This window comes from Dromiciops gliroides, chromosome 3 (genome assembly GCF_019393635.1).
Source record: "Dromiciops gliroides isolate mDroGli1 chromosome 3, mDroGli1.pri, whole genome shotgun sequence".
NCBI classification, from domain to species: Eukaryota; Metazoa; Chordata; class Mammalia; order Microbiotheria; family Microbiotheriidae; genus Dromiciops; species Dromiciops gliroides.
Window position 1 is genome coordinate 519,615,016 of NC_057863.1, and position 25,701 is coordinate 519,640,716.

At 36.6% G+C, this 25,701-nt stretch overlaps 1 protein-coding gene across 1 annotated transcript in view; it reads left to right on the forward strand.

The window, feature by feature from the left end:
• CNTN5 (contactin 5) overlaps window positions 1-25,701 on the forward strand; it is a 1,623,595-nt gene that overhangs the window by 1,516,525 nt on the left and 81,369 nt on the right. Inside the window, 2 exon segments of the mRNA XM_043997073.1 lie at window positions 6,065-6,223; window positions 18,291-18,440. Of these exon segments, the coding sequence (XP_043853008.1) occupies window positions 6,065-6,223; window positions 18,291-18,440 (309 nt within the window).

Below are 25,701 nucleotides of genomic sequence, written 5' to 3' on the forward strand. Positions count from 1 at the left end.
AATAGTTTATTTTAAATTGTATATAAACTTCATATAGTTAAAATTTTGAGTATTTTAAGTTTATAAACATCTAATATAAGGAGGATCTTTTCCTTATAAAAAGATGTATGTACCCTAAATATGAACATATACTCTATAATATACTCTCAGATCTTTTCTGCTACTACCATACAAATTTCCTAGGAGCAGAGATATGATCATAGATAATTTTAGTAAAACAACAACAATAATAATAAATTATATAATAATAATAAATTATTATTATAAATAAATTATTATGAATAATTATAATCTTCACAACTCTGATGGTAGGTGCTATTAATATCCTTATTATGCAGATGAAGTAAATTGAGGCAAGCAGAAATTAAATGACTTGTCCATATTTGCATAGTTAATAAAAATCTAAGGCCAGATATGAAGTCAGGTCTTGTCAATTCTATATTCAGCACTCTGTCTGCTGCATCACCTACCTGCCTGGTATAGAGGAGAATAAATTGGGAGTCAGAAGACCTGTTTCCAGGTCTTCCATTTACTGAGTGAGTTATACGACCCTTGCTTTTCTCAAATGTAAAGTAAAAGTAATAATACTGTACCACCTACTTCACAGAATTGTTTTGAAGAGCCAGGGAGACAGTGCATGCAAAATACTTCATAAATATATTGTCATCATCTTGACATTTTCCCTTAGAGTTTAGCACAGTACTTTGAAAATAATTTGCTCAACACATATTTGTTAAATGTAAATACCCATTTATCATGCAGAAGGTTCACTTCAACATGCCCTTAATAATAATTCAATTCAAAATAATTAAATAAAAGGTGAGTTCACTTTATACTCCACCTAATAGGGTTTAGATATTATTGAAGTACCAAAATCAGGCTTTTAGATGGGGATCCAGTTGCATGAACTCCAAGGAGAGAGTTCTAGTGATACTCTATAAAGTTCTAGTCATTTCAGACAGTCAATAAACTAATATCTATTAGTGCCAACTATGTGCCAGGTACCATACTAAGCACTGGAGATACAAAGAAAGGGGTGGGGGAGTCCCTTCTTTAAAGAAACCCACAGTCTACTAGGAGAGACAGCATGTAAGCAACTATGTACAAACAATATACATGTAGGAGAAAGTGGGCACTAAGATTAAGGAGAAATAGGGATAGCTTCTTGCAGAAAGTAAAATTAACTGAGACCTTAAGAAAGTCAAAGTAGCTAGGAGGCAAAGATGGTGAGGGAGAGAGTTCCAGGCACAAAGGAGAGCCAGACCAAAAAAAATGTCTTTATATTATAACAATTCTTTTGAATTTATAGTATTCCATACCCTGCAAGAATGAATCCATAAGAGCACAGAACTAGAGCAGAATGGTACTTCAGGGGTCCTATGTTTTAATCCTGTTATTTTACAGATAAGCAAACTGACATCCAGGAAAGTTAGAGGCACAGGTTATGAGGCACAGGTAAGGAGAGAGTGCATTCTAGACATGAGGCTAGTGTAAAAACTCAGTAGTCAAATAGGCAAGATTCAAACTCAGGCCTTCTGCCTCCAGAACCACTGGATCAAAATATGCTCTGTGATATTTTTTATTGCTTAAGATGTATAAATTTCTTATTGGGATCTTCTGCTCAAATTCAGAGCAATTATGACTAGAGAATTTCATAGCTACTTACAAAATGTCAAATTACTAAGTCTTTCCCACTAAGGTATCTTTTATATGCTTTGTAAGTATCTTTTATGTACCAACTTATTTATATGTTATCTCCTCATTAGAATGTAAGCTCCTTGAAAGCAGGAACAGTTTTTGCCTTTCTTTGTATATGCGGCACTTAGCATAGTGTATTACACACATAAGAATTTAATAAGTACTTGTCGATTGATTGACTGAGCCAAGTGATTTTTAAAATTAAACTTATCATATCCATTAGTATCATTGAACTATCTTTACTGAATATAATCTTATATTCAGAAGGAATCTTAAAGATAATCTAGTCCACAATTCCACATTTTACCCTATAGACAAAAACTTCAGCAGCATTGCTGACAGGTTCATTCAGGTCTTGAAGGAATAGATTTTAAATGGAATGCTTTCATTAAAAATATGGTGCTGGGGCAACTAGGTGGCACAGTGGATAGAGCACCAGCCCTGGATTTAGGAGGACCTGAGTTCAAATTTGGCCTCAGACACTTAACACTTACTAGCTGTTTGATCCTGGGCAAGTCACTTAACCCCAATTGCCTCAAAAAAATGGTGCTGCAAGACCTATTGTGCACTTAAAAATATATATAAAAACTTAAAAAGAGGACTTAAAATAGATTGGGGGGGCAGGGCAATGAAGGTTAAGTTACTTGCCCAAAGTCACACAGCTAGTAAGTGTCAAGTGTCTGAGGCTGGATTTGAACTCAGGTCCTCCTGAATCCAGGGCCAGCACTATATCTACTGCACCAGCTAGCTGCCCCCTAAAATAAATTTTTCATCAGTACTGTGACACATCAACCATACCGAAAACATTTTGATACATTAAACAAGAAGTAATTGTAGTAATCCGTACTCCAAATGGTAGGTAAATTGGCACTGTTTTTGGTCATTTCAATGACAAATATTTCAGAAATGTTGGCATGAAATAGTTCAGAGCCAGAGAATTAATACACAGATTAGCATATATTTTATTTCTTTAAATCTCAATATTTAGTTTAAAAGTTCATACTCTCTAAATTATATCTACACAACATGACCAAGTTACCACATATTTATTGACCAGATGACGTCCTACTGGGTCCTCTTCTTTTTAAAAATATGGTAGTGGTGAATCAATAAACAATTATATAAGCATACTGTTGACACAATTTGACCATTAACACAGAGAGAAGAGCTTGATTGCAATTCTGTAAGTCCAACGTTGTGCTTTAATAAATGTCCTGATCCCATGTTATAGCTATTAGTGCTTTCTCTATCCTCAGATGCATTTGGTGTTTTGTTTCTTTTTTTCTTAGCCTCTTTTTTAATTGCTTCCTTCCAGCATGTTCAACTATATACATACATACATACACACACATATGTGTGTATATATACATACACATATATGTGTGTATACACACACACACACACATATATAGCCCTTTAGGAGATTTTAAGCTTCTTCAGGGCAAGAACTGTTTCATTTTTGTCTTAGTATCTTCAGGACCTAGCATAGATTTGGTGCTAAACAAATATTTGTTGAATTGGATAGAATTACTGTAGTATCAGAATGACATTGCTGGAAGGGATTTACTAATAGCCATAAGTCTTGCTCCTGCTATATTCAGGGTGCGCTAGACTCTAGAGAAGGCTATGAAGACAATTATAACATATTTAGAGGGTGTCTTACATGCATTGCCTCTTTGCTCCTCATGATAGTCTTCAATGTAGAAAGTATAGGTATTATTCTCCTCATTTTGCTGATGGGAAAAGTAAGGATCATTTAGGTTACTCATCAGTAAGTGGAAGATCCAGAATTTCATCATAGCATTTTTCAGGCTTTAGTTTGATTTAGAAGGTAGCTATTTAGTCAAGTACTTCACTAGATATGTGTTGGTGCAGATCACAACCCTTCTCATTTTGTGCAATTTGTGCCCATTTTTCCCTAGCCCTTCTCCATAAAAGATCTAGCCAACATGCCAGATTTTTTTTTCCATTTTGTGAGTTATGGTCCAGTATTTGATAAACTTTGACATTATTTTTCCTTATAAACTATTTCTGGGAAACCCTTGAGATTTATAATCTTTTAAAAATTCTTCCACTGGATTTTTTTTTTTTTTGGTGAGGTAATTGGGGTTAAGTGACTTGCCCAGGGTCACACAGCTAGTGTCAAGTGTCTGAGGTTGGATTTGAACTCAGGTCCTCCTGAATCCAGGGCCAGTGCTCTATCCACTGTGCCACCTAGCTGCCCCTCCATTGGATTTTAAAGAAATTTTAAATGTTTTTTTCATTGACCAAACACTTATTTTTCTCCTTCCCACCTACCCCTTACTTACTGAAAAAAAGAAAAGAAAAAGGAAAGGGAGAAGAGAGGTTGGGAGGGATAGGTTTAGAGTCAAGAAGACTTGGGTTTAAATCCAGCCTCATTTACTATCTGTGTGACCCTGGGCAAGTTACTTATCCTCTGCCTGCCTCTGTTTCCTCAACTGTAGAATGGGAATAATGACAGCACCTACTTTGTAGGGTTGTTGAGAAAATCAAATGAAGTTATATTTGTAAAACACTTAGCACCCTGTCTGGTACATAGTAGGTGCTTAAATGTTTGTTTCCTTTTTTCCTCTCTTCCAAGTGATGAATTTCCTTGGGCCATAGACACTTGTGAATGTTATTTACTAAGGTGGGAGGGAGAGGGCATCGCTGTCAGAGGAACTCATTATAGCTCCTTGAAGTAAATTTCTATTAGTACTAATACTATCGTATCATAAAAGAAAAACAGTGATAATATATTCAAAAAGTTATATTTATGAAAAGAAATTACTGTATTGTCCTTAATGAGACTTGACATTCTAACATCCAAAGTGAATGCATGGGGGCAGCTAGATGATGCAGTGGTAAAGCACCGGCCCTGGATTCAGGAGTACCTGAGTTCAAATCCGGCCTCAGACACTTGACACTTACTAGCTGTGTGACCCTGGGCAAGTCACTTAACCCTCATTGCCCTGCAAAAACAAACAAACAAACAAAAAAAAAAGTGAATGCATGGTACAAGCTTAACTACAACCAGTAACCTCAGTTATATCAACATCATTGTACATTTTCCCTATATTAGAAATAGATAATTTCCCAATATCTCTCTCAAACACACACACACACACATATACTGAACCCCTCTTTATAACAAAGAATAATAATGAGTTGTAAAGGCAGCTCACAAAACAACCCTGATGGTATATGCAACATCCTTTATCCATGGTCATTATCTACCAAAGATTTGTTTCATCATCTGTTCTAGAGAACCACCAAAGCATTATTTTGAAGGAAAAAATGCCATGCATCATGTCATAGGCAGAAGATACTCTATCTCAAAAGGTTTGCATCTGTAAATCAGTATTGGGTAGACATCACAGCTAAGAAATAAATTCCAACTGGTTTGTAAATTCATTCATTAGAGTCAAGTTTGTATTTCATTTCAAAAAGGCCTCTATTATAATCAGAGCTATGATTAGTAAGATAAAAGTCCTTGATGATCCCAAGTACATATGAATTGCTGACAGGCAGCCATTATTATGATTGAAGAGGTGACCTTGGATCCAGGAAGAGCTTAGTTCAAATCCTGCCTCTCACACATTCTTGCTGTGTGGCAAGTCATTTGATTCCTAGGCAATTCTAAGATGACAAGTTGCAGATGGATTGCTAGTTTGTGTCAGTAGAACTAGTTTCCATATTAAAACCATAGCAAACCATACAAGAATTGCCTTCTTAGCTTTCACAAGAGAGAACCAATCCCTTTGATATTTCCCCAAAATAACAGTTTTCAATAAGTGCCATGGTCTTTCTTAAACTAATATATGATTGGTTCCTAAATAATTAATTGCCTAATATCAAATCCCCATTCATAGGCATTAGCCCAAGTTCAATCCTCTAACCATAATACTTCACATACTATGTGTTGACAATGTCTTAATGAAACCCAGAATTGTTTTTATTCCTAAGTGTTTTGCCTCGATCACCTTTAACTGCTGATTCAGTAAACTGTGAGTTCCCTCAACAGCTTTAGTCAATATTGGCATTTATTTCCTGAGCTTTGTTTCTCATTCTTTTTCTTTCACTGTGAAATGTGATGTTAATTGCAACTTGCTTCAAGTATACAGTGAAAGACCAAATCAAATCTATAATTAATTTACCCTAGAAATCATGAACACCAACTATATTCCATGACTTATGTTGTCAATTTTGGTTATTAAATATGTATTTCATTAAGGTGATTATAGCCTTTGATCAGGCCCTTATTGGAAATGCATCTCTTTGTCATGATGACTCAATTAAGGTTCACAAAATTATTTCCCTGAAGCTGTATTTCCCTAGAATTTTATTTCTTGCTGTTTGCCTAAAGGTCCTCCAGGTCCCCCTGGCATCGTGATTGTTGAAGAAATCACAGAAAGCACAGCCACCTTGTCCTGGAGTCCTGCCGCAGACAACCACAGCCCCATTTCTTCCTATAATCTGCAAGCTCGAAGTCCTTTCTCCCTTGGCTGGCAGACAGTAAAAACAGGTAAGAGAAAGAAAAGAAAGAAAAAACAAAGGAAGGAAGGAGAAAGAAAAACTATGCTAAGTGTTTACAACGTTGGAAGCCCCGTGTTAAGTGCGAAGATGACAAAGACAAAATCAAGGCAGTTCCTGCTCTCAGTTCACATTCTAATAGGGGAAAAAAAACACATATAGAAAGTTTCTATTGCAAGTCATATACAAAGTCAGTGGTAATTCATCTTTCTAAATGTCATTTCCATTAATAAAACCAGAGTGTTTTCTGATTTTGAACCATTGGATAGACTGGAAGTTAGGCCCATGCCATTGTTCCCAGAGCTCTTTAGGTTTGCCTTCCCAATGGTGGCAGCTGGTCTTATTGTTGTTTGTCCTTCATTCTTGAAGGGAACCATGACATCCAGAGGTGATGTCATGACTTGCAATAAATTAGATTTAAGTAAGGGAGGGATGTGCGAAGTCACCAACCTTACTCTCTCCTCCAGAGTCATCTGGATCCAGTAGCAAAATATAGATCAGGACAACTAGAGATGGTCCCAGATGTTTTAAGGCAATTGGGGTTAAGTGACTTGCCCAGGGTCACACAGCTAGTAAGTGTCTGAGGTGAAATTTTAACTCTAGTCCTTCCAACTTCAGGGCCAGTGCTCTATCCACTGTTGGCTGCTGGCCTAAGCTCGTGATAGAGGTAGTGGGGATGATGGTCCACAATGTTTACATGTTTACTCCCCTTGATAATAGCTTTAAGGGCCAAACTAGATGCAGGTCTGCTGCTTTTGCTGCTAGTGTGTATGTGTGTGTGTGTGTGTGTGTGTGTGTGTGTATGTGTGTGTGTGTGCGCGCGCGTGCGCCTATAATAGTGATAGAGATTGTTGGAAGAAAAGCGTACTGCTATTGCTGAAATTCTTGGGCTTAGAGTCCTGGACTCTCTACCACCATCTGAAAGGAAGTAGTTTTGATTTGCCTGACAAATGCTGCCTCCTGTTTTTGCCTCAGGGTGATTTGCTTCTTCAGAAAGGCATTGGATCATGGGACCTGCATGAGCTGGGAGTCATGGAAACTTAGCTAATAAGATAAGGAATTTCATCAATATTGATATGAACATTTACTGATGCTTTCCAGTTATTTCCAATATTCTAAAAGAATAAGCATACCAAAGAATTCCTAACCCTTTTGGCTAAAGGAATTCTCAAATCAACTTAAACAAGCTATATCAGAAGTTCTGCACTAATTCTTCATCATGGTGGGGAAACAATTCTGAGGTTTTTATACCAGTGGGAAAAAAGCTCTGGTTGGTTCTCTCAAGCTAAAAAGGCATCAGTTATGATCTATTGATCTGGATGAGAAATTGTTTCTTCTGCAAAAGTTAGCTATGTCGAAATTCATTACCAATAGGTTAGCCTCTAGATAATCTATTTTTTGGCTAAGGTTATTCATGAAATGGACCAATAAAAAAATTCCTCGATTGCTTACAATCTTCCTATACTCCCATAATGATGGTGGTTAAGTGATAGAGAAGGGAGAAGAGGGCATTCAGAATCCGGCAGTGCTTGGTCTCCAAACATTTATTTAATTTTTTGGTTCTTGAAAACTGAGGCAACACTCTCTTAAATGAAATCTATATCTTTCTTTCCTTAAAAGGGGAAGACCAGAGAACTCAAAGTCTAGTTCTTAAAACTTAAATCCCTTTCTTCCTAAAAGGGAACCCATGCAATAGATCCCAAGGGTTTATATACAGTTTAAACAAAGGCAGGGCCTAGACAAGCCCACTCCCAAAGGGAGGGTGTGTGTGTGTGTGTGTGTATGAGGAAATCCAGGAGTGGAGGATGTGGCCTTTAATAAACAAATCAGAAGTCATTCTTGGTGATGGACAGTTCAATTCAAGATCTTGATGAATAGATCTCTTTAAAAATAAAAAGGACTGGGGCAGCTAGGTGGCACAGTGGATAGAGCACCGGCCCTGGAGTCAGGAGTACCTGAGTTCAAATCCGGCCTCAGACACTTAACACTTACTAGCTGTGTGACCCTGGGGCAAGTCACTTAACCCCAATTGCCTCACTTAAAAAATAAATTAAAAAAATAAATAAATAAAAATAAAAAGGACTACAGCTGAAGATGAGGTCCATATACCTTTGACTGACTTCAGAGTTACTAGAAGTCTATCTAGCTAAGTTTACTCTCGAAGGATTGTTGGTGTGTTAGCCAATGAAGCTAATCCTTATACAATTATTCTTGTTTCTTGGATAATTGGGGGGCTCAAGTAAATTAAGGTACCCATTTTCACATTCTTAATGCACAATCTTTAATACACTATAAGAGTTATTGAACCTCTTCTTCATTGATATCAGTACTATAAATTAAACCATTTCTTAGAGGAGCTTAACTGATGAGAAATAGCTATCCCAATAAGCAGCCTGAAAGGGCCCAGAAATGCTCCTTTAGCAATTTCAAGATTGTTTTCCTTCTCAAAAGAAGGAAAAGGCCTAAGGCACAAGACAATACTATGAGTCAAAGGAATTCCAGTGCCCCAGGAAAAAGGTGGAACTTTGCCAAAAGGAAAGAGAATTGTACTGATTGCTTATGGGTTACTTTATACTTTTTTCTTTCTTAATATGTTTATGGACTCTTCGGAATTCTTTGCCTTTTCTGTTTATTTTCTATAGGGTGAAATAAAGGCTCTGCTATACCAACTACACACACACACACACACACATGCGTGCGCACGTGTGTGTGTGTGTGTTCATAGAGATAGAGAGATAGATATGTAGATATGTACATATAGATTTATATATATATGCTTATATATTGTATATGTGTGTATGCATACATATATAACATACTTTTATGTGTTAATATATACATATGTATACACATACATGTGTGTATATATATATATATATTTTTTTTTTAACATTTTAACTTGAATGCTTGTTCAGGAACTAAGCCTCTTAATCCATATATGTAAGGATTTAGACTCAAATTGTATTCAACCTCTATTTTGAGATTTCCCAGAAACTCTGACCATATAAACCAAAAATACACTAATTTGGTGCATAATAGCAAAGACCAAAACCAGTCCAGGCTGGGCATATGACACAAAGCTATCCCTGTTACTAAGGGAGACTGAGGCTAGTGGATTGCTTGAGTTCCAGAGTTCTGAGTTTCAGTGGGATTGAAGTCAATCAGGAGTCCATGGTGTCTGGCCTCAATATGGTGAGCACCCCAAAAAAGAAAAGCTGTCATGTCTAAGAGGGGCAAACCAGTGTAGGTTGGAAACAAAGCAGGTCAAAGCTCCGGTATCCATCAGCAGTGGGTTCAGGTCCAACTTCCAGCCTCAGAAAGATATGGAAACCTAATCTCAAAACAAAACCAAAAACCACACAGTCCAGGTTTCATTCCATCAAAATGTTCTGGCTCATGCAGTTAAATCTTGAAGGTTCTGGCTTACATAGAAGCAGTTCAGTCTTGGAAGCCATCCCGTACTTCCTCCCATATTATTCTTTGTTTGACACCATGATTCAGGTTAACTCAGGGAAATGTTAGAATACAGCTTGGCCATAACCACAAAAGTTGGTAAGAGGATCTCCAACTCCCATGCAAACACTGAAGATAATAGTGCATATATTTATTACCAGAGATGCAGGATTTCACCATGCAGAAAATGCAGGAAATACAAAGGACTTACAAGAGTTCATTTACAATGCAAAAGAAAAAAATGATTTTACATAAACAAGTAATAAAATCCTCCTTCTCTGCCGAGTGTCACCTTTCCTTGGGGTTCTTTATGGTCTCCATAATCAACCAGTCAACAAGCACTTAAATATGTGCTAGACAGGGAGATAAAAAAGATAAACGTGACCAAAGACACTCTCAAGGAGGTTCCATTCTAATGGGGGAATGTGTATACATAAGAATGTACCTAATGATTTATTTGGGGAAGGAAAACACTAGTATGGGGCTGGGGCGGGGGCGGGGGGACGAACCTGAAAAGTGGTATTTGAACCAATTCTTGAAGGAAATGGGAGATTCCTAGAGAGGAAGGTAAGGAAAAGAATTCTAGGCATAGGAGACAGCCATAGCAAAGACACAGGAGAGATAGAAATGTAGCTGTGTGTGTGTATAACAGCGAGCAGGACAGTATAGGCACACCATTAAGAAAGGAAAGACTGTCATGTGATTTTGCAAAGTTAGTATGTTATAAAGAGCTTTTTTTTTCAGTAGAAGAAATGTCAAACAATATCAGATAAAGCCTGGAAAGTCAATATCTGTGAGGACTGTAATTTTTTGGTTAGGCCATGATACAACATAGCAGGCAAGGTAGATCAGGGTGCATATTTAGAATTATCCTACTATAGATTTTGGAGACATTAGGCAACCACTGTAATTTATCTTGAGTAGGGACAATGGAATGACATACTCAGATTTTCACACTAGAAGAATCATTTTGGCAGCTGCATAGAGGGTATACTGAGTGGGGAGATACTCCAGACATGGAGGCCAATTAGGAAGTTATTGCAATAGCCTAGGTGAAAAGTGATGAGGGCCTGAATGAGATTGGCAACTGTGTGAATAGAGAAAAGGGTATGCATGTAAAAGATGTTGGAGTCAAGAATGACACCAGGATTTCGAATCTGGGTAACTGGAAGGAAGGTGGTACCCTCAATACTAATGAGAATTTCAGAAGATTGGCAGGGTTGAGAATAGAGAAAATGAGTTATATTTTTGACATGTGTATTTTGAAATATTTCTGGGACATCCAGTTTGAAATGTCCAATAAGCAATTCATGACATCAGCCTAGATCTCAGGATGGTAACTAGACATATATAGACATGACAATTAGCCGCATAGAGGTGATCATTAAAACCATGGGAAGCAATAAGCCAGATTGCAGAAGGTTTGGAAGCTAGAGGAATAGGGGGTTGAAGAGGAAGGGAATAAGCATTTATTAAGCACTTACTTTGTACTAGACATTGTACTAAGAGCCATATACATATTGTTTCATTGGCTCCTCAGTATAATCCTATGAGTTAGGTGGGATTATGATTCCCTTTTGCGGTTGAGGTAACTGAGGCAGAGAGAAGTTAAATGATTTGCCCAAGGTCACACAGCTAGTAAGTTAAGTGAGGCTGATTTGAACTCAGGTCTTCCTGACTTTAGGCCCAATACTCTATCCATTGTACCACCTTTGCCTAGGTGGTAAGGCAAAAAAGAACAATAGAATACTCAATATAATGAAATAAGTAAATTTCAAAGCTTTTAAGAAAGATTCACTCTCAGAGAACAAATCTGGTGTCAATATCCTTGGTAATTGAGCTTCTGTGTTTGGATTTTGGAATTGTACTGGCCATTTAGTGAAGCATTGCCTGTCCCAATCCCTGACTCTTGTCACACTTCCCACCAAATGCTTCCCTGAATTTGGTGAGTAAATAAAGCCTTGTGTAGTCTTCCTCCCATAAACAATCCAAGGATTAGCCATTGTCAACAGAGACATCCTTTCACAGTAAATTAAGGAAATTGATCACCAGGGAACATCCCAAACTCTCTTGGAACATGATAAATAGCCACTGATTTTGTCCCTAGGATAGTGACCACAGGTTCTTTGTGAAATGAGTGACTCACAACAAAAATGGATGATGAAGTATCCCCATATAACAAATAGTATGTCTAGTTGTGGGAGGGAAATGGTTTTTCTCTCACATCATCCCTCTTCTTTACAATAAACCTTCAGAATTAAACAGACTCCCACATCCCCTTCCAGTTAAGTTCTATGTCTTTGTTTCATGAATTGCCATAGACAAAAAATCTATCACCTAAATGGTAAGCCTGATGGTAAATAGCCTCTCCACACTTAGCTAGACTGGTCCTTTCAAGACACAGTCTCTTACAGGAAGATACTCAAAGTCTATGTCCTTTGGTCTAGGAGCTTCCAGAGATTGGTGCCAGATTTCAATGAGTTTTATAAAAATATACAAATTCTAAACCTGACTATAAAGTCCCTGGTAAATTGAAAGGAGCCTTCTAAAACAGAATTTTTAAAGGTATGTGTGATTCCTTTTGTAACTTTCAGCAGGTCCCATTTGAATGCAAAAATATGAGTAGTAGAATTTTTCTCTTTAGCAATTCAAGTAGTGAGGTGTACTTAGAAGCTTGACTGAGCACATCCCATAGTTGTGACAAACCCTAGGTATAAGTAAAAGCAGTCCCTTAAAGCAGCTACTGAGAATAGAATCATTTTTCCTCCTGAATGAAGTCTAAAAGTAACCATAGCAAATAGACATTTTAGCCTGCAGGTCACTCTCAGCTAAGTCAAATTACTTTTCCCTTAGAAAATAGACATTTTATTCATGTTTCCCAGCAAGTATAGTGAGTTGGTTTTGTTTTTTTTTTGACTGGGTCTACATAGAGCTACCAGTTCAACTATCTTGGCTCAGTTAGCTTTCAGTCCAGCACCCTTTGGGATCATTTCTAGTTTTGACTTTTTACCAAGATGCCTAATGTTTGATCAAACTGACCAATGGACCAATTGTTTTGGTATCAGGTAGACTTCAGTTCTAACTAGTTGGTAATTAACAAATTTCTCTAGTTGTCTTTTTCTCATGATGCAGTATTAGTGAGATATGATCCCTCAAGAAATGTAGGGTTTTCTCTTTCCTTTAATCTCCTCCTATTTCTTCCTGGGAACACAGCCTGCATGTTTTAAACAGAATTGTCCCCATAGTTACAGAAAATATATCTTTGTAAGAAGAAAAATAATACGTGGCTATAAAGGCTTTAAAAAGATTTGTTTGGGAATAAAAGCTACATTATCTTTAATCTGTACAGGATTTGTGTTTCAAATCAAAATCCTAATAAAAAAGATGTTTGTCCCTTAATCTGTTCCACATTGCGTGCAATTTCATCAAAAGTTTTAATATCTTCCTCAAGCTTTTACAATTATTTCAAGCCCTTACTCTTGATGATGAGTTTAGGAAATCCAAGCTAGATTTTTTTTTTTATTTAAAGGTCACCACAAACTGGAAACCAGAGGCCAAAGAGAGTATTAAACTGGGAGCAGGAACCCATACTTCTTTTTAATATGAAGATTTAAATGTCATGGCTAATAAATGAATGCTTCAACAAAATTCAGAAATTAATTTTACAAATGACTGTCACACCTAACACTCTGAGCTAAGGTCAGATTATAATTTGCAGGGCACAGCTATATGCATCCTACCAGAAAAAAAAAAAAAAAAGAAGAGTAATCTCCTCAAAGATTTTCTGGAGAAGTGCTAAACTGCAACCCACAAAGAAAAAATAATGTTTCTCTAGTACTTAAGTCAGGCTTTACAAAAGTTTGCTTTAGGTGTGGTAAGCTATTTTCAAGCTCTTGCATTCTTTGCGACAACTTGATTATGCCCAAGCAGAAATTTTTTTTTTCATTTTACTAATGTCTTTTATTTTTATATCACTTTAATTCCAAATATGTCCCTTGGCACTCTACTTAGTGAGCTATCCTTTATAACAAAGAATATAAAAGAAAAAGGGGAAAGGGGGGGAAATAATAATCAACAAATCTTATGAACCCATTAGCCAAATTTCCCAGTATTTACAATGTGCTGGACCCAAAGTCTTTAATCTGTGCAAAGGTGGGAGATATGTGTATTTTCTCTTCTCTGAGGCCAAGCATGGTTATTACAATCATACAGTATTCATTTTCAGGGTTTGTTGTTGTTGTGTTATTCTTTCCATTTAAACAGCTATAATCATATATACATTACTATCCTGGTGCTGCATACCTCTTATCAGTTCATATTTATCTTCCTATGATTCTCTGTATTGTTGGTTCAATATATTGATGACACTATATTCTATTACATTCAATATACCACAATTTGTTTAACTTTTTCACAACTGATAGGCATCTACTTTACAAATAAAGGCTTTCCAAGTGAAACTTCACATGAATAGGATAAATATTTATATTATGAGGGAAATGGTGGTGTGGGCATCCTTAGGAATTCATCTTTAAAGAATTACAACCTCTCTAACACAAATCCAATTAAGATAAAATAATCTTCTATTTAGGCACTAGAGAAAGGAAACCAAGTCCTTCAACTTTTCTCATCGGGAGATGGCATGGCACAGAGATGCGGTTCTCTGAGATACCAATCTCCTCAAGCATGAGAAAGGCAAATACTTTTATAGAGGACCAATTGTGGAGGTACCAATGGGGTGATCATCTGACTGTGGAAAGTTCCCTTTGGGGGTAGGGGAAGCTGGAATGAGGGGAAGTGGTAGTAGAGTTAACTCAGTCTCCATTAGGTGCCACTTATCTCTTTAGGTGTCTCTGTCCTTTGGTTTAGCTTCTCAAGGAGAATTGTCCCTGAGTTCCCCCAGAAAACTTATGAGGTACCCCAGGACCATAACATTTAGAAACCAAAGATTATTGCTAAATTTGATGGCCTCCCAATACTACTGAATCAAGAACCTACCTGTTATCAGGAAAAAATAAATGGAATTAAAACAAATTAGATTAATTTTGAGAAATTTCTACTTCCTGAGAAAGGTCCCTTCTTCTCTCATTTGTTCTCCCCAAAATGTCCAACAGAACTAAGTAAAAGTAAGTGTGATATCATGTAGACTATTTCATGTTCAGTCATCTGTGCGATTAAATCCTGTCTCTGTCACTTACTACTTGTGCGACCTTAAATAAACTATTTAAATCTTCTGAGGGTTTCATTTCATCATTTATAAAATAAGCTATTTGAACTATATTTTCCTTCTATCTCTAGATACTAGAATCATGAAATAGGTGTGGGGGTCCTTAGGTATTCCTCTGTAAAGAATTACACTCTCACACACAATTAAAATTAATTTAAGGGGGGCAGCTAGGTGGCGCAGTAGATAGAGCACTGGCCCTGTATTCAGGAGGACCTGAGTTCAAAGCCAGCCTCGGACACTTGACATTTACTAGCTGTGTGACCCTGGGCAAGTCACTTAACTCTCATTGCCCCACCAAATATTTTTTAAAAAAAGAAAAAATTTAAATTAATTTAAATTAAAAGAATTAAAATGGTCTTTTATTCATCACTAGAGAAAATGACTGAGGGATAAGTCAAAGACTTTACCCCCAGGAAAGAAGGTGGTTTAGAAACATCCTCCTCCCAGAATAGAAAGAAGACAAATGTTTTTATAGAGGATAGTTGGGGTGACCACCTGAAAATGGAAAGTTTCTTTGGGGAGTGGGGTGGGGAAAGGTTGGTTGCTTGTCATTCCTGAGAGTCAAGGGGGATAATTTTTTAGGAATAATGGTCCTGACTTCTGGCGTTATCTCTGTCTCCTGGCTACAGTCAGGTTGTAGCCATGCCTAATTGACTTTCCTGCTATAGAATTTTATCTCCCCTTACTTCTTAGGTGTGTCTGTCCTGATATCTAGTTGGCCAAGCTAAACTTTAATAGTCCCTTCATTCCTCCATATGTCTGCCCTTTCATCTGGTCACCTTTGGTTTTGCTTCTCAAAGGAGAAGCTAATTCTGAGTTATCCTAAGTCCATGTCATTCCCCACTTCCCTGTATATAAGGGAAAGGGTGCAAAGATTCTTCTTCTGTAATTGCTTCAAGCTGAAGAGGGTTGAAGAAATCACAAGGGGAGGAGGGACCTGGTCTGGAGGGTAAGGAAATATATAGGCACAGACCATAGCTGCCGTGAGGTTAAAAGCCTTGAGCTTGGATGGTACAGATTTTAACAAGAGGTTAAAGAGGCAAGGGCAAAAAACAAAAGGATGAGAATCAATATCACTATATGGAGAAAGGGGATCCATCAAGAGAAAAGCCAGGAACCCTAGGATCCCGTGTTAGGAGTGAAGAGCTGTTCATGAGAGTCCATGAAAAGACAAATCCCAGTGTGCATTGTACATAGTGTTTGCAGGGATTTCAGGGCATCTCTTCAGTGGATTTACTTCGATGGTTCCAGATGACTTCATTTTGGAAGTCCAAATCTAAATACCCCTTGATTTAAAGTAATTGTAATGTATTCAATTAATCACTACCTTCCTCTAAGAAAACTTCTTTTCTTCAATTATAGTAAAGGACTTAATGTGTTTCTGATTCAGTATTAAAAAGCAAAATCTTTGGTTTTGCTTCTTAAAGGAGAAACTGCTGAGTTATCCTAAGCCCACACCACTAGGATGCTACAGATTTGCCATGAATAACAAAATGTTAGTGAAAGGCACTAAAAAAGGATTTGTAAATTCACAGCAAACATACTTTGAAGGAAAAATTTTTTTTCACAAAAGTTTTCTAATTTATTTTTAAGAAGTTGGTAATCTATTTAACGAATACTTTGCTAAAGTCTGAATGCAATCCATACTCAAGATACACTGGATAAAAAGCTGTCCCCAGAGCCTGGATTCAAATTCTACATCTGACAAATGTCAGCTGTCTAACCCTGAGCAAGTCATTTAACCTCTCAATGCTGCAGGCTATATACTCTAAGGAGCAGGTAGGTGGGACAGATGATAGAGTGCCCAGCCTGGAGTCAGAAAGACCTAAATTCAAATCCAACCTCAGTCACTTACTAGCTGTGTGACCCTGAGCAAGTAACTTAACCCTTTTCACCTCAGTTTCCTCAACTGTATAATGAACTGGAGAAGGAAATGTCAAATAGCTTTAGCATACTTGCCAAGAAAACCCCAAATGGGCTCACAAAGAATTGGACACAATCAAAACAGCTGAACAACATCAACAACTAATTTCTCTAAGACTATAAGTTGGAGAAAAGGTGCCACCCTGCATTGGTAAGGGGAGTTTCCTCATCTGAGAGTTCCTTATATCAATTAAATCATAGATTCATTCCCAATCCCAATCCCTCATCCATACTTATCCCCAAATAGTTCATCTTGGATATAATAAGTTAGATGAGGCAACATTACATGGTGGAAAAACAAGTATCTTCCCCTCAATCTTTTTGGTTTTTTGGTTTCCTATTAGTTCATTATATTTTGCTGACTTGCCAGAAGCATTCCACTATCTTTTGAGTGTTTTATAGAGATTTTTTTCATGAAATTTAGAGTTGGAAGGCATTTTAGTTGTCACCTAATAACCTAGCTATCATTTAGTCCAACCCTTCATTCTATAGATGAAAAAATATAGCACCAAAAAAGTTAAGTGAAACTTGCTCAAGATCACACTAATTCAAGGGGTCATTCCATTGCACTACTCCGCCTCTCCATTTAATAAATGTCCTGCTTTGTCCTTTAACTAAAAAGGGTCCTGCTTTGGTGCCTCATGATGACATGAAATTGACCCTGGTTTCTCTAAGGCAGTGTTACAACCTGGGAAAGTTTTAATAAAATGCCTGTTAATGAGCCATTGTCTAAGGATGACAGAGGGTTCATCTACATTTGTCACTAGATATACAACCACTAGGTAGTTAGTTATTTCAAACAAAGCAATTTTTGTAACTGTTTAGTAAGGTATTAGGGCAGCTAAGTGGCACAGATCTGGAATAAGGAAGACCCAAGTTCAAATCTGGCCTCAGAAACTAGATGGGTGATTCTGGGCAAGGCAGTTAACCCTCTTTACCTTAGTTTCCTCACCTGTAAAATGAGCTGGAGAAGGAAAACCACTCTAGAATCTTTGCCAAGAAAACCCCAACTAGGGTCACAAAGAGTCAGACACAACTGAAACAACCAAAACAAAATCAACAATTAATGTATAAGGGTAACAATTTACAACAATGCAGGAAATACTTCCTCTCTCAATGAAGGCCCATATCTTTTTAAATATTGAAGAAATATTAATATTTAGAAAAATTACAAAATGATCTCTACTGTGGATGATATTCATGCATATGAATGAGTAGTATAACTATTGATTATTTTCAACTATCTTAGGTAAAGTATGCTAGTACTCATTTTCTGAAGGTTATATTTTCATTTTGTTAATGAGGCTAGAGTGAGGTCATGGTTATGTGTCACAATATATTTTGTATTGGGCTGTGGTTACTGTTAGAGGCTGTGATCTATTTGATTGCCATTCATGATAGCATGTAAAGTTTTCCAGAAACCCCAATGGCTTTTGAAATGTGCTTCCTTTTTCAGTCCCAGAAGTCATAACAGGAGATATGGAATCTGCCATGGCTGTGGACCTGAACCCCTGGGTAGAATATGAATTTAGAGTGGTGGCAACTAATCCTATTGGGACAGGAGATCCAAGCACACCTTCTCGAATGATCCGAACTAATGAAGCAGGTGAGAATCTTGAAAACTAGGGTTCCTTATCTGGGCAACTCTGAACGGCTAAGAAATGCCAAAAAAAAGGGGGATGAGAGGGTCTGTTTCTAAAAAATAAATAAATAAATAAATAAAGGCTTTTAAAAATTAGTCTGTAAACGATTAAAAGAGAATAGTCTTTCTGCATTATGTAGTCTTTTAGCTCTACAAAACTAAAAATTTAAGTCAAAAAGCATTAATTGGATGCCTATTGTGAAATAAAAAAGACAAAAAATTAACAATACCTGTCTTCAGGAAGCAGACATCCTACCATAATGCAGAGAAACATAATATATACATAGATAAGTAAACAGGAAGTATTTTGAAGAGTGCTAGCCTCTAGAGGATTTGGGAGAGGCTTGATCCCTTGAAGAGGTAACACTTGAAATGAGTATCAAAGGGAAATATAACTTCAGAGAGGCAGAAATGATGGGAAGCCTATTCCATATATGGGTTATAGCTAATGTGAGTATATAGAGCCCTGAAATAGAAATTTAGCTTCAACATAGAGGACATAAAGAGGAGTAATGTGAAACAAAGTTGGAAAGGTAAGTCACAGCCAGACTGTGGAGGGTTTAAATGCTAGGCTACAGGAACAACTGAGGGAAGTAACCAGAAATAATATGAAATAGAATTATGCTTCAATTCAACATTTATTAAATGCCGACTTAGTGCTATCCATTATTGCTAAGTACTAGGTGAGGTACAAAGTTTAGATATGACACATGCAAAAATAAATATAACTTAAAATGAAATTTGATACCCTGACTAAAGTTGAAGTCTGATGCTTACCATAGCATTAGAGTGATACTGGTTTCTCAAAGACTAGACAGACTAGAAGAACACAAGCTCAGGTAGATCTTACCAAGTTGGCAAGTCTTTGCATAAATATCCAGAAGCATCTAGACAGTAGGAGGTACTGGGTATTGCGTTAGAAGAAATGTAATAGATATAGATATCAATTTACATGTTATGGTTGAAAGGGAATGGCACTTGGACTCATGAATATAGGGTTCAAGGGCCAGTTCCAATATTCCCTGGCTATTACATTGGGGGCAAATAAGTCACTTAACATCTCTAAATTTCAGTTTTCTCCTCTGAAGAATGATAATAATAATGTTTTTACTATCTAACTCACAGGGTTGGTATGAGAAAAGTGCTTTGCAAACCCAAAGTATCATTATTTTTATTTGGTAATCTTCTTTGTAGATATATTCAAAGTCACTAGAGTATGTAAACTTGGCAGATTAGAAAGTGCAAAGAAAGAAGCTACCAAAAAGGGAAGGGAAATATAGGCTAGATCTCACAGCTAGATAATTAAATTGAATTTTCTCAAGGGCAAGAAAAATGCAGTGATTTATTTTTGCCTTGCTAAATTCTGAATGTGATCTATAACCATAGAAATCTCCAGGAACTAGCATCTGTTTATGGAGAACATGCCATGTCACATTAAGTTCATTTACTTTTATGATAGTTATTAGACCTTCTCCTTTGGACCTCACCTAGCACTTGGTTTCACAAATTTCTAATTCAGTTTTCATGTACTATTTTGTATTATGTTTGTACTATGATTGTGTCTTCTCCTACTAATAGGCAGTTAGATCCATGACAGTAGAAATTGTGTTTTATGCAAATTTTTTTAACTCCCCCAGAATCTAGCACTATATTTTGCATGAAGTAGGTGATCAATAAATTAAAAATTGAGGAATGGTTGATTAATGGTAAGTTGTAAACATAGAACAAAAATTTTGGCTCATAATATTCTTATGTACAAGATAAAGAAATGAAGCCTGAAGGAAGATACAATTTGAATGGATTCAAAGCTGGCTGAATAATCTGACCTGAAGAATGTTGATTTAATGGATTATGGAATGGTGGAAGATCTCTAGGGCCTGTCCTCAGGCCTCTTCTACTCAACATTTTTATCGCTAACTTGGATAAAGACAAAGATACTAGCCAACTTTGAAGATATCACAAAGTATAAAAGAATAGCTATTATGGTCATTAAAATATATTAAAGGGGGGATAGCATAATGGATAAAATAGTGTCCTTTAAGTCTAGAAGACCTGAGTTCAATTCCTGCTTCAATTACATATTAGCTGTATGATCTTAAGCAGGTCACTTAAACTTTCAGCCTCAGTTTTCTCATCTATGAAATGAGAATGATAATAAAACATACCACATAAGACTATTATGAGGATAAAATGAGATACTATATTTAATTAAAGTGGTTTGCAAACCTTAAAGCACTAGATAAATGTTAGCCATAAAAGGATTAAGGTTCCCCCACAAAATATCAAGTCTAGAGTAATAAACCAATCCATATAAGATGAATAATCAACTCAACAACTGTCAAACATAATGAGAGGCAGGGACTTGTAGGATAGGGATAGGTTAAAAGTAACAAGACAGAAGTTTATATTAAAAAAAACTAGTGTACTACTACAAACCAATTATGAGTCAATAGTATTGTAAGGATATATTTTTTTTGAATAGCTAACGTTGGGCTTTACTCACAAAGTGTAATGTCAAAAACTAGGGAACCATAACCTTTATTACTATAATAAGAACTATAACAATAAACTATAATATGTAATGAAATATAATTTGCTAGTCAAACCCCTCCCGAAGTATGATATTCAATTTCTCAGTATCACATTTTAGGAGAAACATTGGAAAACAAACGTGTCCCATGACTTCAAATATTTTAGGGTCATGCATAAAAATAGAATTAGATTTATTAGGCATGACAACAGATCATAGAATTAAGACCAATGTATAGACAGTCAGTCAACAAACATTAAGTGCCTACTATGTGTCAGTCACCATGCTAAATGCTAGGCTACCAAAGAAGACGAAAAACGGTCTCTGCTTTCAAGAGACCTACAATCTCAGGTGGAAGACAACATACAAATAACTATGTACAAACAATTCTGTATAAATTGGAGATAATCAACAGAAAGAAGGCATACAATTAAGGGAGATTGGGAAGAACTTTTTATAGAAGGTGGGTCTTTTAGTTAAGACTTGAAGAAAGGAGGAAGATATTTCTAGACATGGAGGTCAGCAAGTGAAAATGCTCAGAGTTGGAAGATGGAATATTTTGTTCTCAAGGAACAATAAAGAAATGAGTGTCACCAGACTGCAGAGCACATGGTCAGGAATAAAGTTAAAGAAGACCAGAAAGGCAGATGGGGGCCAGATTGTGAAGGGTTTTGAATGCCAAACAAAGGATTTTACATTTAATCCTAGAGGTTTTAGGGAACCATTGGAGTTTTTGAATGGGGGTAACAGCTCACTTTGTTAGTTGAATGGAAGAGGAACTAGACAGGGGAGAGATCTGAGGCAGGGAAAACAACCAACAGACTATTGTAATAATCCAGGAATAAACTGATATGGGTCTTCACCAGGGTAGTTGCAGTGTTAGAGAAGTGTGCATATATGAAAGATGTTGAAAAGATAAAATACACAGAACTTGGCAACAGATTAGATATAGGTGGTGAGACTGAGGAGCTAAAGATAGCACACCTGGATGACAGGGAGGATGGTGGTGTCCTCAACATTAATAGGGAAGTTTAAAAATGGGGATAGTTTTAAGGAAAAAAAGGTTATTTCAGTATTGTACATCTTGAGTTTAATATATCTACAGGATACCCACTTTGAGATGTTCAATAGACAGCTAGAGATATGAAATTGTAGGTCAGCAGAGAAATTGGGCTAAATAAGTAGGTCTAAGAATCAGCAGAGAAATGATCATTGAATCAATGAGAGCTAATGAAATCACCAAGAGAGACAGTATAGAGGGATAAGAAAAAGAGGGCCTAGTACCTGGCCCTCATCGTAAGTAGACATGTCTTTGATGAAAATCCAGCAAAGCAGAATGAAAAAGAGCAATCAGACAAGTAATAGGAGAAAGAGGATAGAGCAGTATCATGAAAACCTACAGAGAGGTGGTATAAAGAAGAGGATGATCATGGTGTCAAAGGCTTCAGAGAGGTCAAAAAGGATGAGGATTGAGAAAAAGCCATTTGATTTGACAGTTAAGAGATTATTGTTAATTTTGGAGAGAGTCATTTTGGTTGAATGATGAGATTGGAAACTAGATTGTAGAAAATTAGAGAGAGTGCAAAGAAAGGAAACGGATGTATCAATTCGGGATGGCTTTCTGTAGGAATTTAGCCACAACAAAAAGTGATGGTTGATAAATCTAGTGAGTGTTTTTTGAGAATGAGAAAACTTGGCCCTATGTGTTGGCATTCAGAAAATAGATAATAGACAAGGACAGATTTCAGATAAGTAAAAGTGGGAATTATAGAGGGGGCAATCTCCTGGAGAAAATAGGATAGAACAGGATCATTTGTGCATGTAGAGAGATTTGACTTGGAGGCCCAAAGACAAGGACCACTTCTTCATGTAAGATAGGAATAAAGGAAATGTTACTCAGAAAATATCTAAGTAACATTATTTGAGGAGGAGGAGAGAAGAGGAAGCTCCATTTTTCCCAGTGAAATATGAGGCAAAGTTAGCAACTGAGAGGGTAAAGGGAACAGCATGAATTTGAGGAGAGATAAAAAGGTTTGGAAGAACCACTATGGTGAGTAGGATAAATGAGAGAGGTGAAAAAGGATAGCCTTGCCATAGTGAGGACTCAGTTAAGATTATGTAAGAGAGATTTCTAGAGGAATCAGTTGGCCTGGTTTGGAGATTTTTTTTTCCCCCAGCTTTGCTCAGCAGCATACAAGTAGGAGCAAAGGCAACAAATAGGGAGTGTACTCTAATGCTGAGGCTTAGCAGAACAAGATGGATGATAGGATACAGGGGCAAGCCACACAAGAGAAAAGAACAAAGTAGAATTTATAAGGAGCAAGTTTCAACCTACTCGCAATTAGGGCTACCCAAAAGAAAATGGATGGGATGTCATGTAAAGTGTTGAGTTCCTCATCACTGGATATTCAAAGAGAGGCTAGGGGATCAATTGTAGAAGAATTACAGAAGGTATCTATGCATCAAATATAGAACTGGATAAGGTAGTCTCTGAGGGCTTTACCAATTCTATGTCTACTATCTGGCCTTTTTTTTTTCTTTTTGCTACTTCATGTTGCCTAGCATAAGGCTATGTACTTGGCAGACATTTAAATTACTTATTGGCATTGAACCTGAGGAACTTTGTAAATTATTGGATATTTACACTGACCAAACATCCAGATTTGCTTTTGGATCATTAAGATAATCAATTTTACTGCAGAGCAATCTATGTATCCCTTGGTACTCAATGGTGTTGGTCTCAGAAAAGAATTTCTCTCCTGATAATCTATTTAGAATATATAACCACACAAAAGAGGAGATGGTTATATTGTGGTACTACAAAGCAGGACTTGAGTAATCAAGATAAGTGGAAGTTAAATAGTCTGGATGCATTGAAACAAACACCTTTCTTCCTTTGTCATTTACCCATTACAGATTGTTTTTCTCCCAGGGTTTTATTTTTTTTTTCTTTTCCAGCATGCAAATTTTAAATTAAACATTAATTGCCTGGTTGGGTTTTCATGCTTTCACAAAATCAGCCATGCTTTCATTGTGTACAGGTGTTCATTAATTAAGTACATAATAGGTTAGTCATTCCTCATTTTATTTACCTGCTATGCAGATATTGAAATGACTGGTAATCATAATGTGATGTTCATATCCTTTTTTTAAAAGCCCCCCTGATTTTGCATATTGTTCATTGTGTTTCAACAAAGCCAAAGATTACTGCTTAATTCGAGAGTTCTCTATATAAATATTCATTTCTAAAACAAACAATCTGTTTTGAATGAGTAAACCTTTTTTGACTTTCTTTGATAGTATAATCTCCACAATTCTATTAAAGACCACTTTTTAAAGGTTTAGTAAAAACACTTTTCCCTCTACAGACTAAAGGATGGTCAGGCCATTTGATGTTTATTAATTCCCAAGAAATGCTTCATTTTAAAGGATTTCTTCCTTCTTTTTCTGCAAGTTTACCTCAATCATAATACCCATCTTTCTTACCAGGAGCTCTAACCATACATACTTCAAACCCTTATAATCTTATTTAAGAAAGTAAGAAAATCACACCAAGAAATGCATAAAGGACTGACAGTTGAAAGAGAGTTAAAGGCAGCTTTTAGTGGCAGTATTATGTTTCCCAGGTTTGGGTACCACATGTTGCGCTTGGAAGAGCAGTTGAATGCTGTTGAACCCCATGTTCCATTTGGCCTCCATTTCACCAGCCAGCATGAATTAGAAAGAAGAGTGACAGCTTTAGAATTCTTATCAAATGACAAGCTGTACCTCATATGTAAATCTCTCTTATAAATACCGCATCTAGAATTCTAAAAGATGAGCTGTTCTAATCAACCAACTATATTCTGAGATTTAATTAAGGAGACTATGGAAGGAAAGAATCAAAGATGCTTTGTTTGCTTGTTTGTTTGCTTTTTTCATCTGAATTCTATTTATGAAAAGCCAGTCTTGCAAGCAAGGATTTGTGCCTTAGACTAAGGATGTTGAGAAGTAGTATTTTCCTAGTCTTAGCTCCACCTTTAACTAACTCTGTGACCTTAGGCAAGTCACTTAAGCTCTCTAGTCCTTTATTTACAAATAACAGTATCCTCTCAATAATGCAATATGACCAGTAGAAAAAGAATAACAAAGTCTCTAACAAATAAAGGTGAAGGTCACCCGAAGGGGAGACATAGGGTGGGTGTGAGTAGGCTATAGCAAACCAATAACAAAAAATTGCATAGGAGAAGTGGCATAAAGTATGTCATTGCAGAGATGTATGAATGGGGAGGGGGGGGGGAACAGACCAGTCACACAGTGAAAGCAAGAGTTGACAGATGGTTCATTCATATCTGAAACGTTGAAAAAAACCAGAAGGAGGCTTCAGACAGTGGAAAGACCTTCTCTAATCTATGGAAGAACATAGACAAGAATCACAGACTCAATGAACTATTGAATTAAAATGGACAGGTAGAATTTAATGATCTCACAATTCTTTCCACTTTAATACATTATTATTTAATGCTAGTATGACTTTAGGGGGTGTTCTTAATTATAGACTTAACAACTTTCCTCACCAAATGCCCATTAAAACCTATGTCATGTTGCCTTCCACATCATCATTTTGGACTTTATTATGAATTTGCTTCTTAAGACAACAAAAGGCTAAGGGCAGGAAAAAGAATGAGAGACTGGTTAAATATGGACACATGAAGG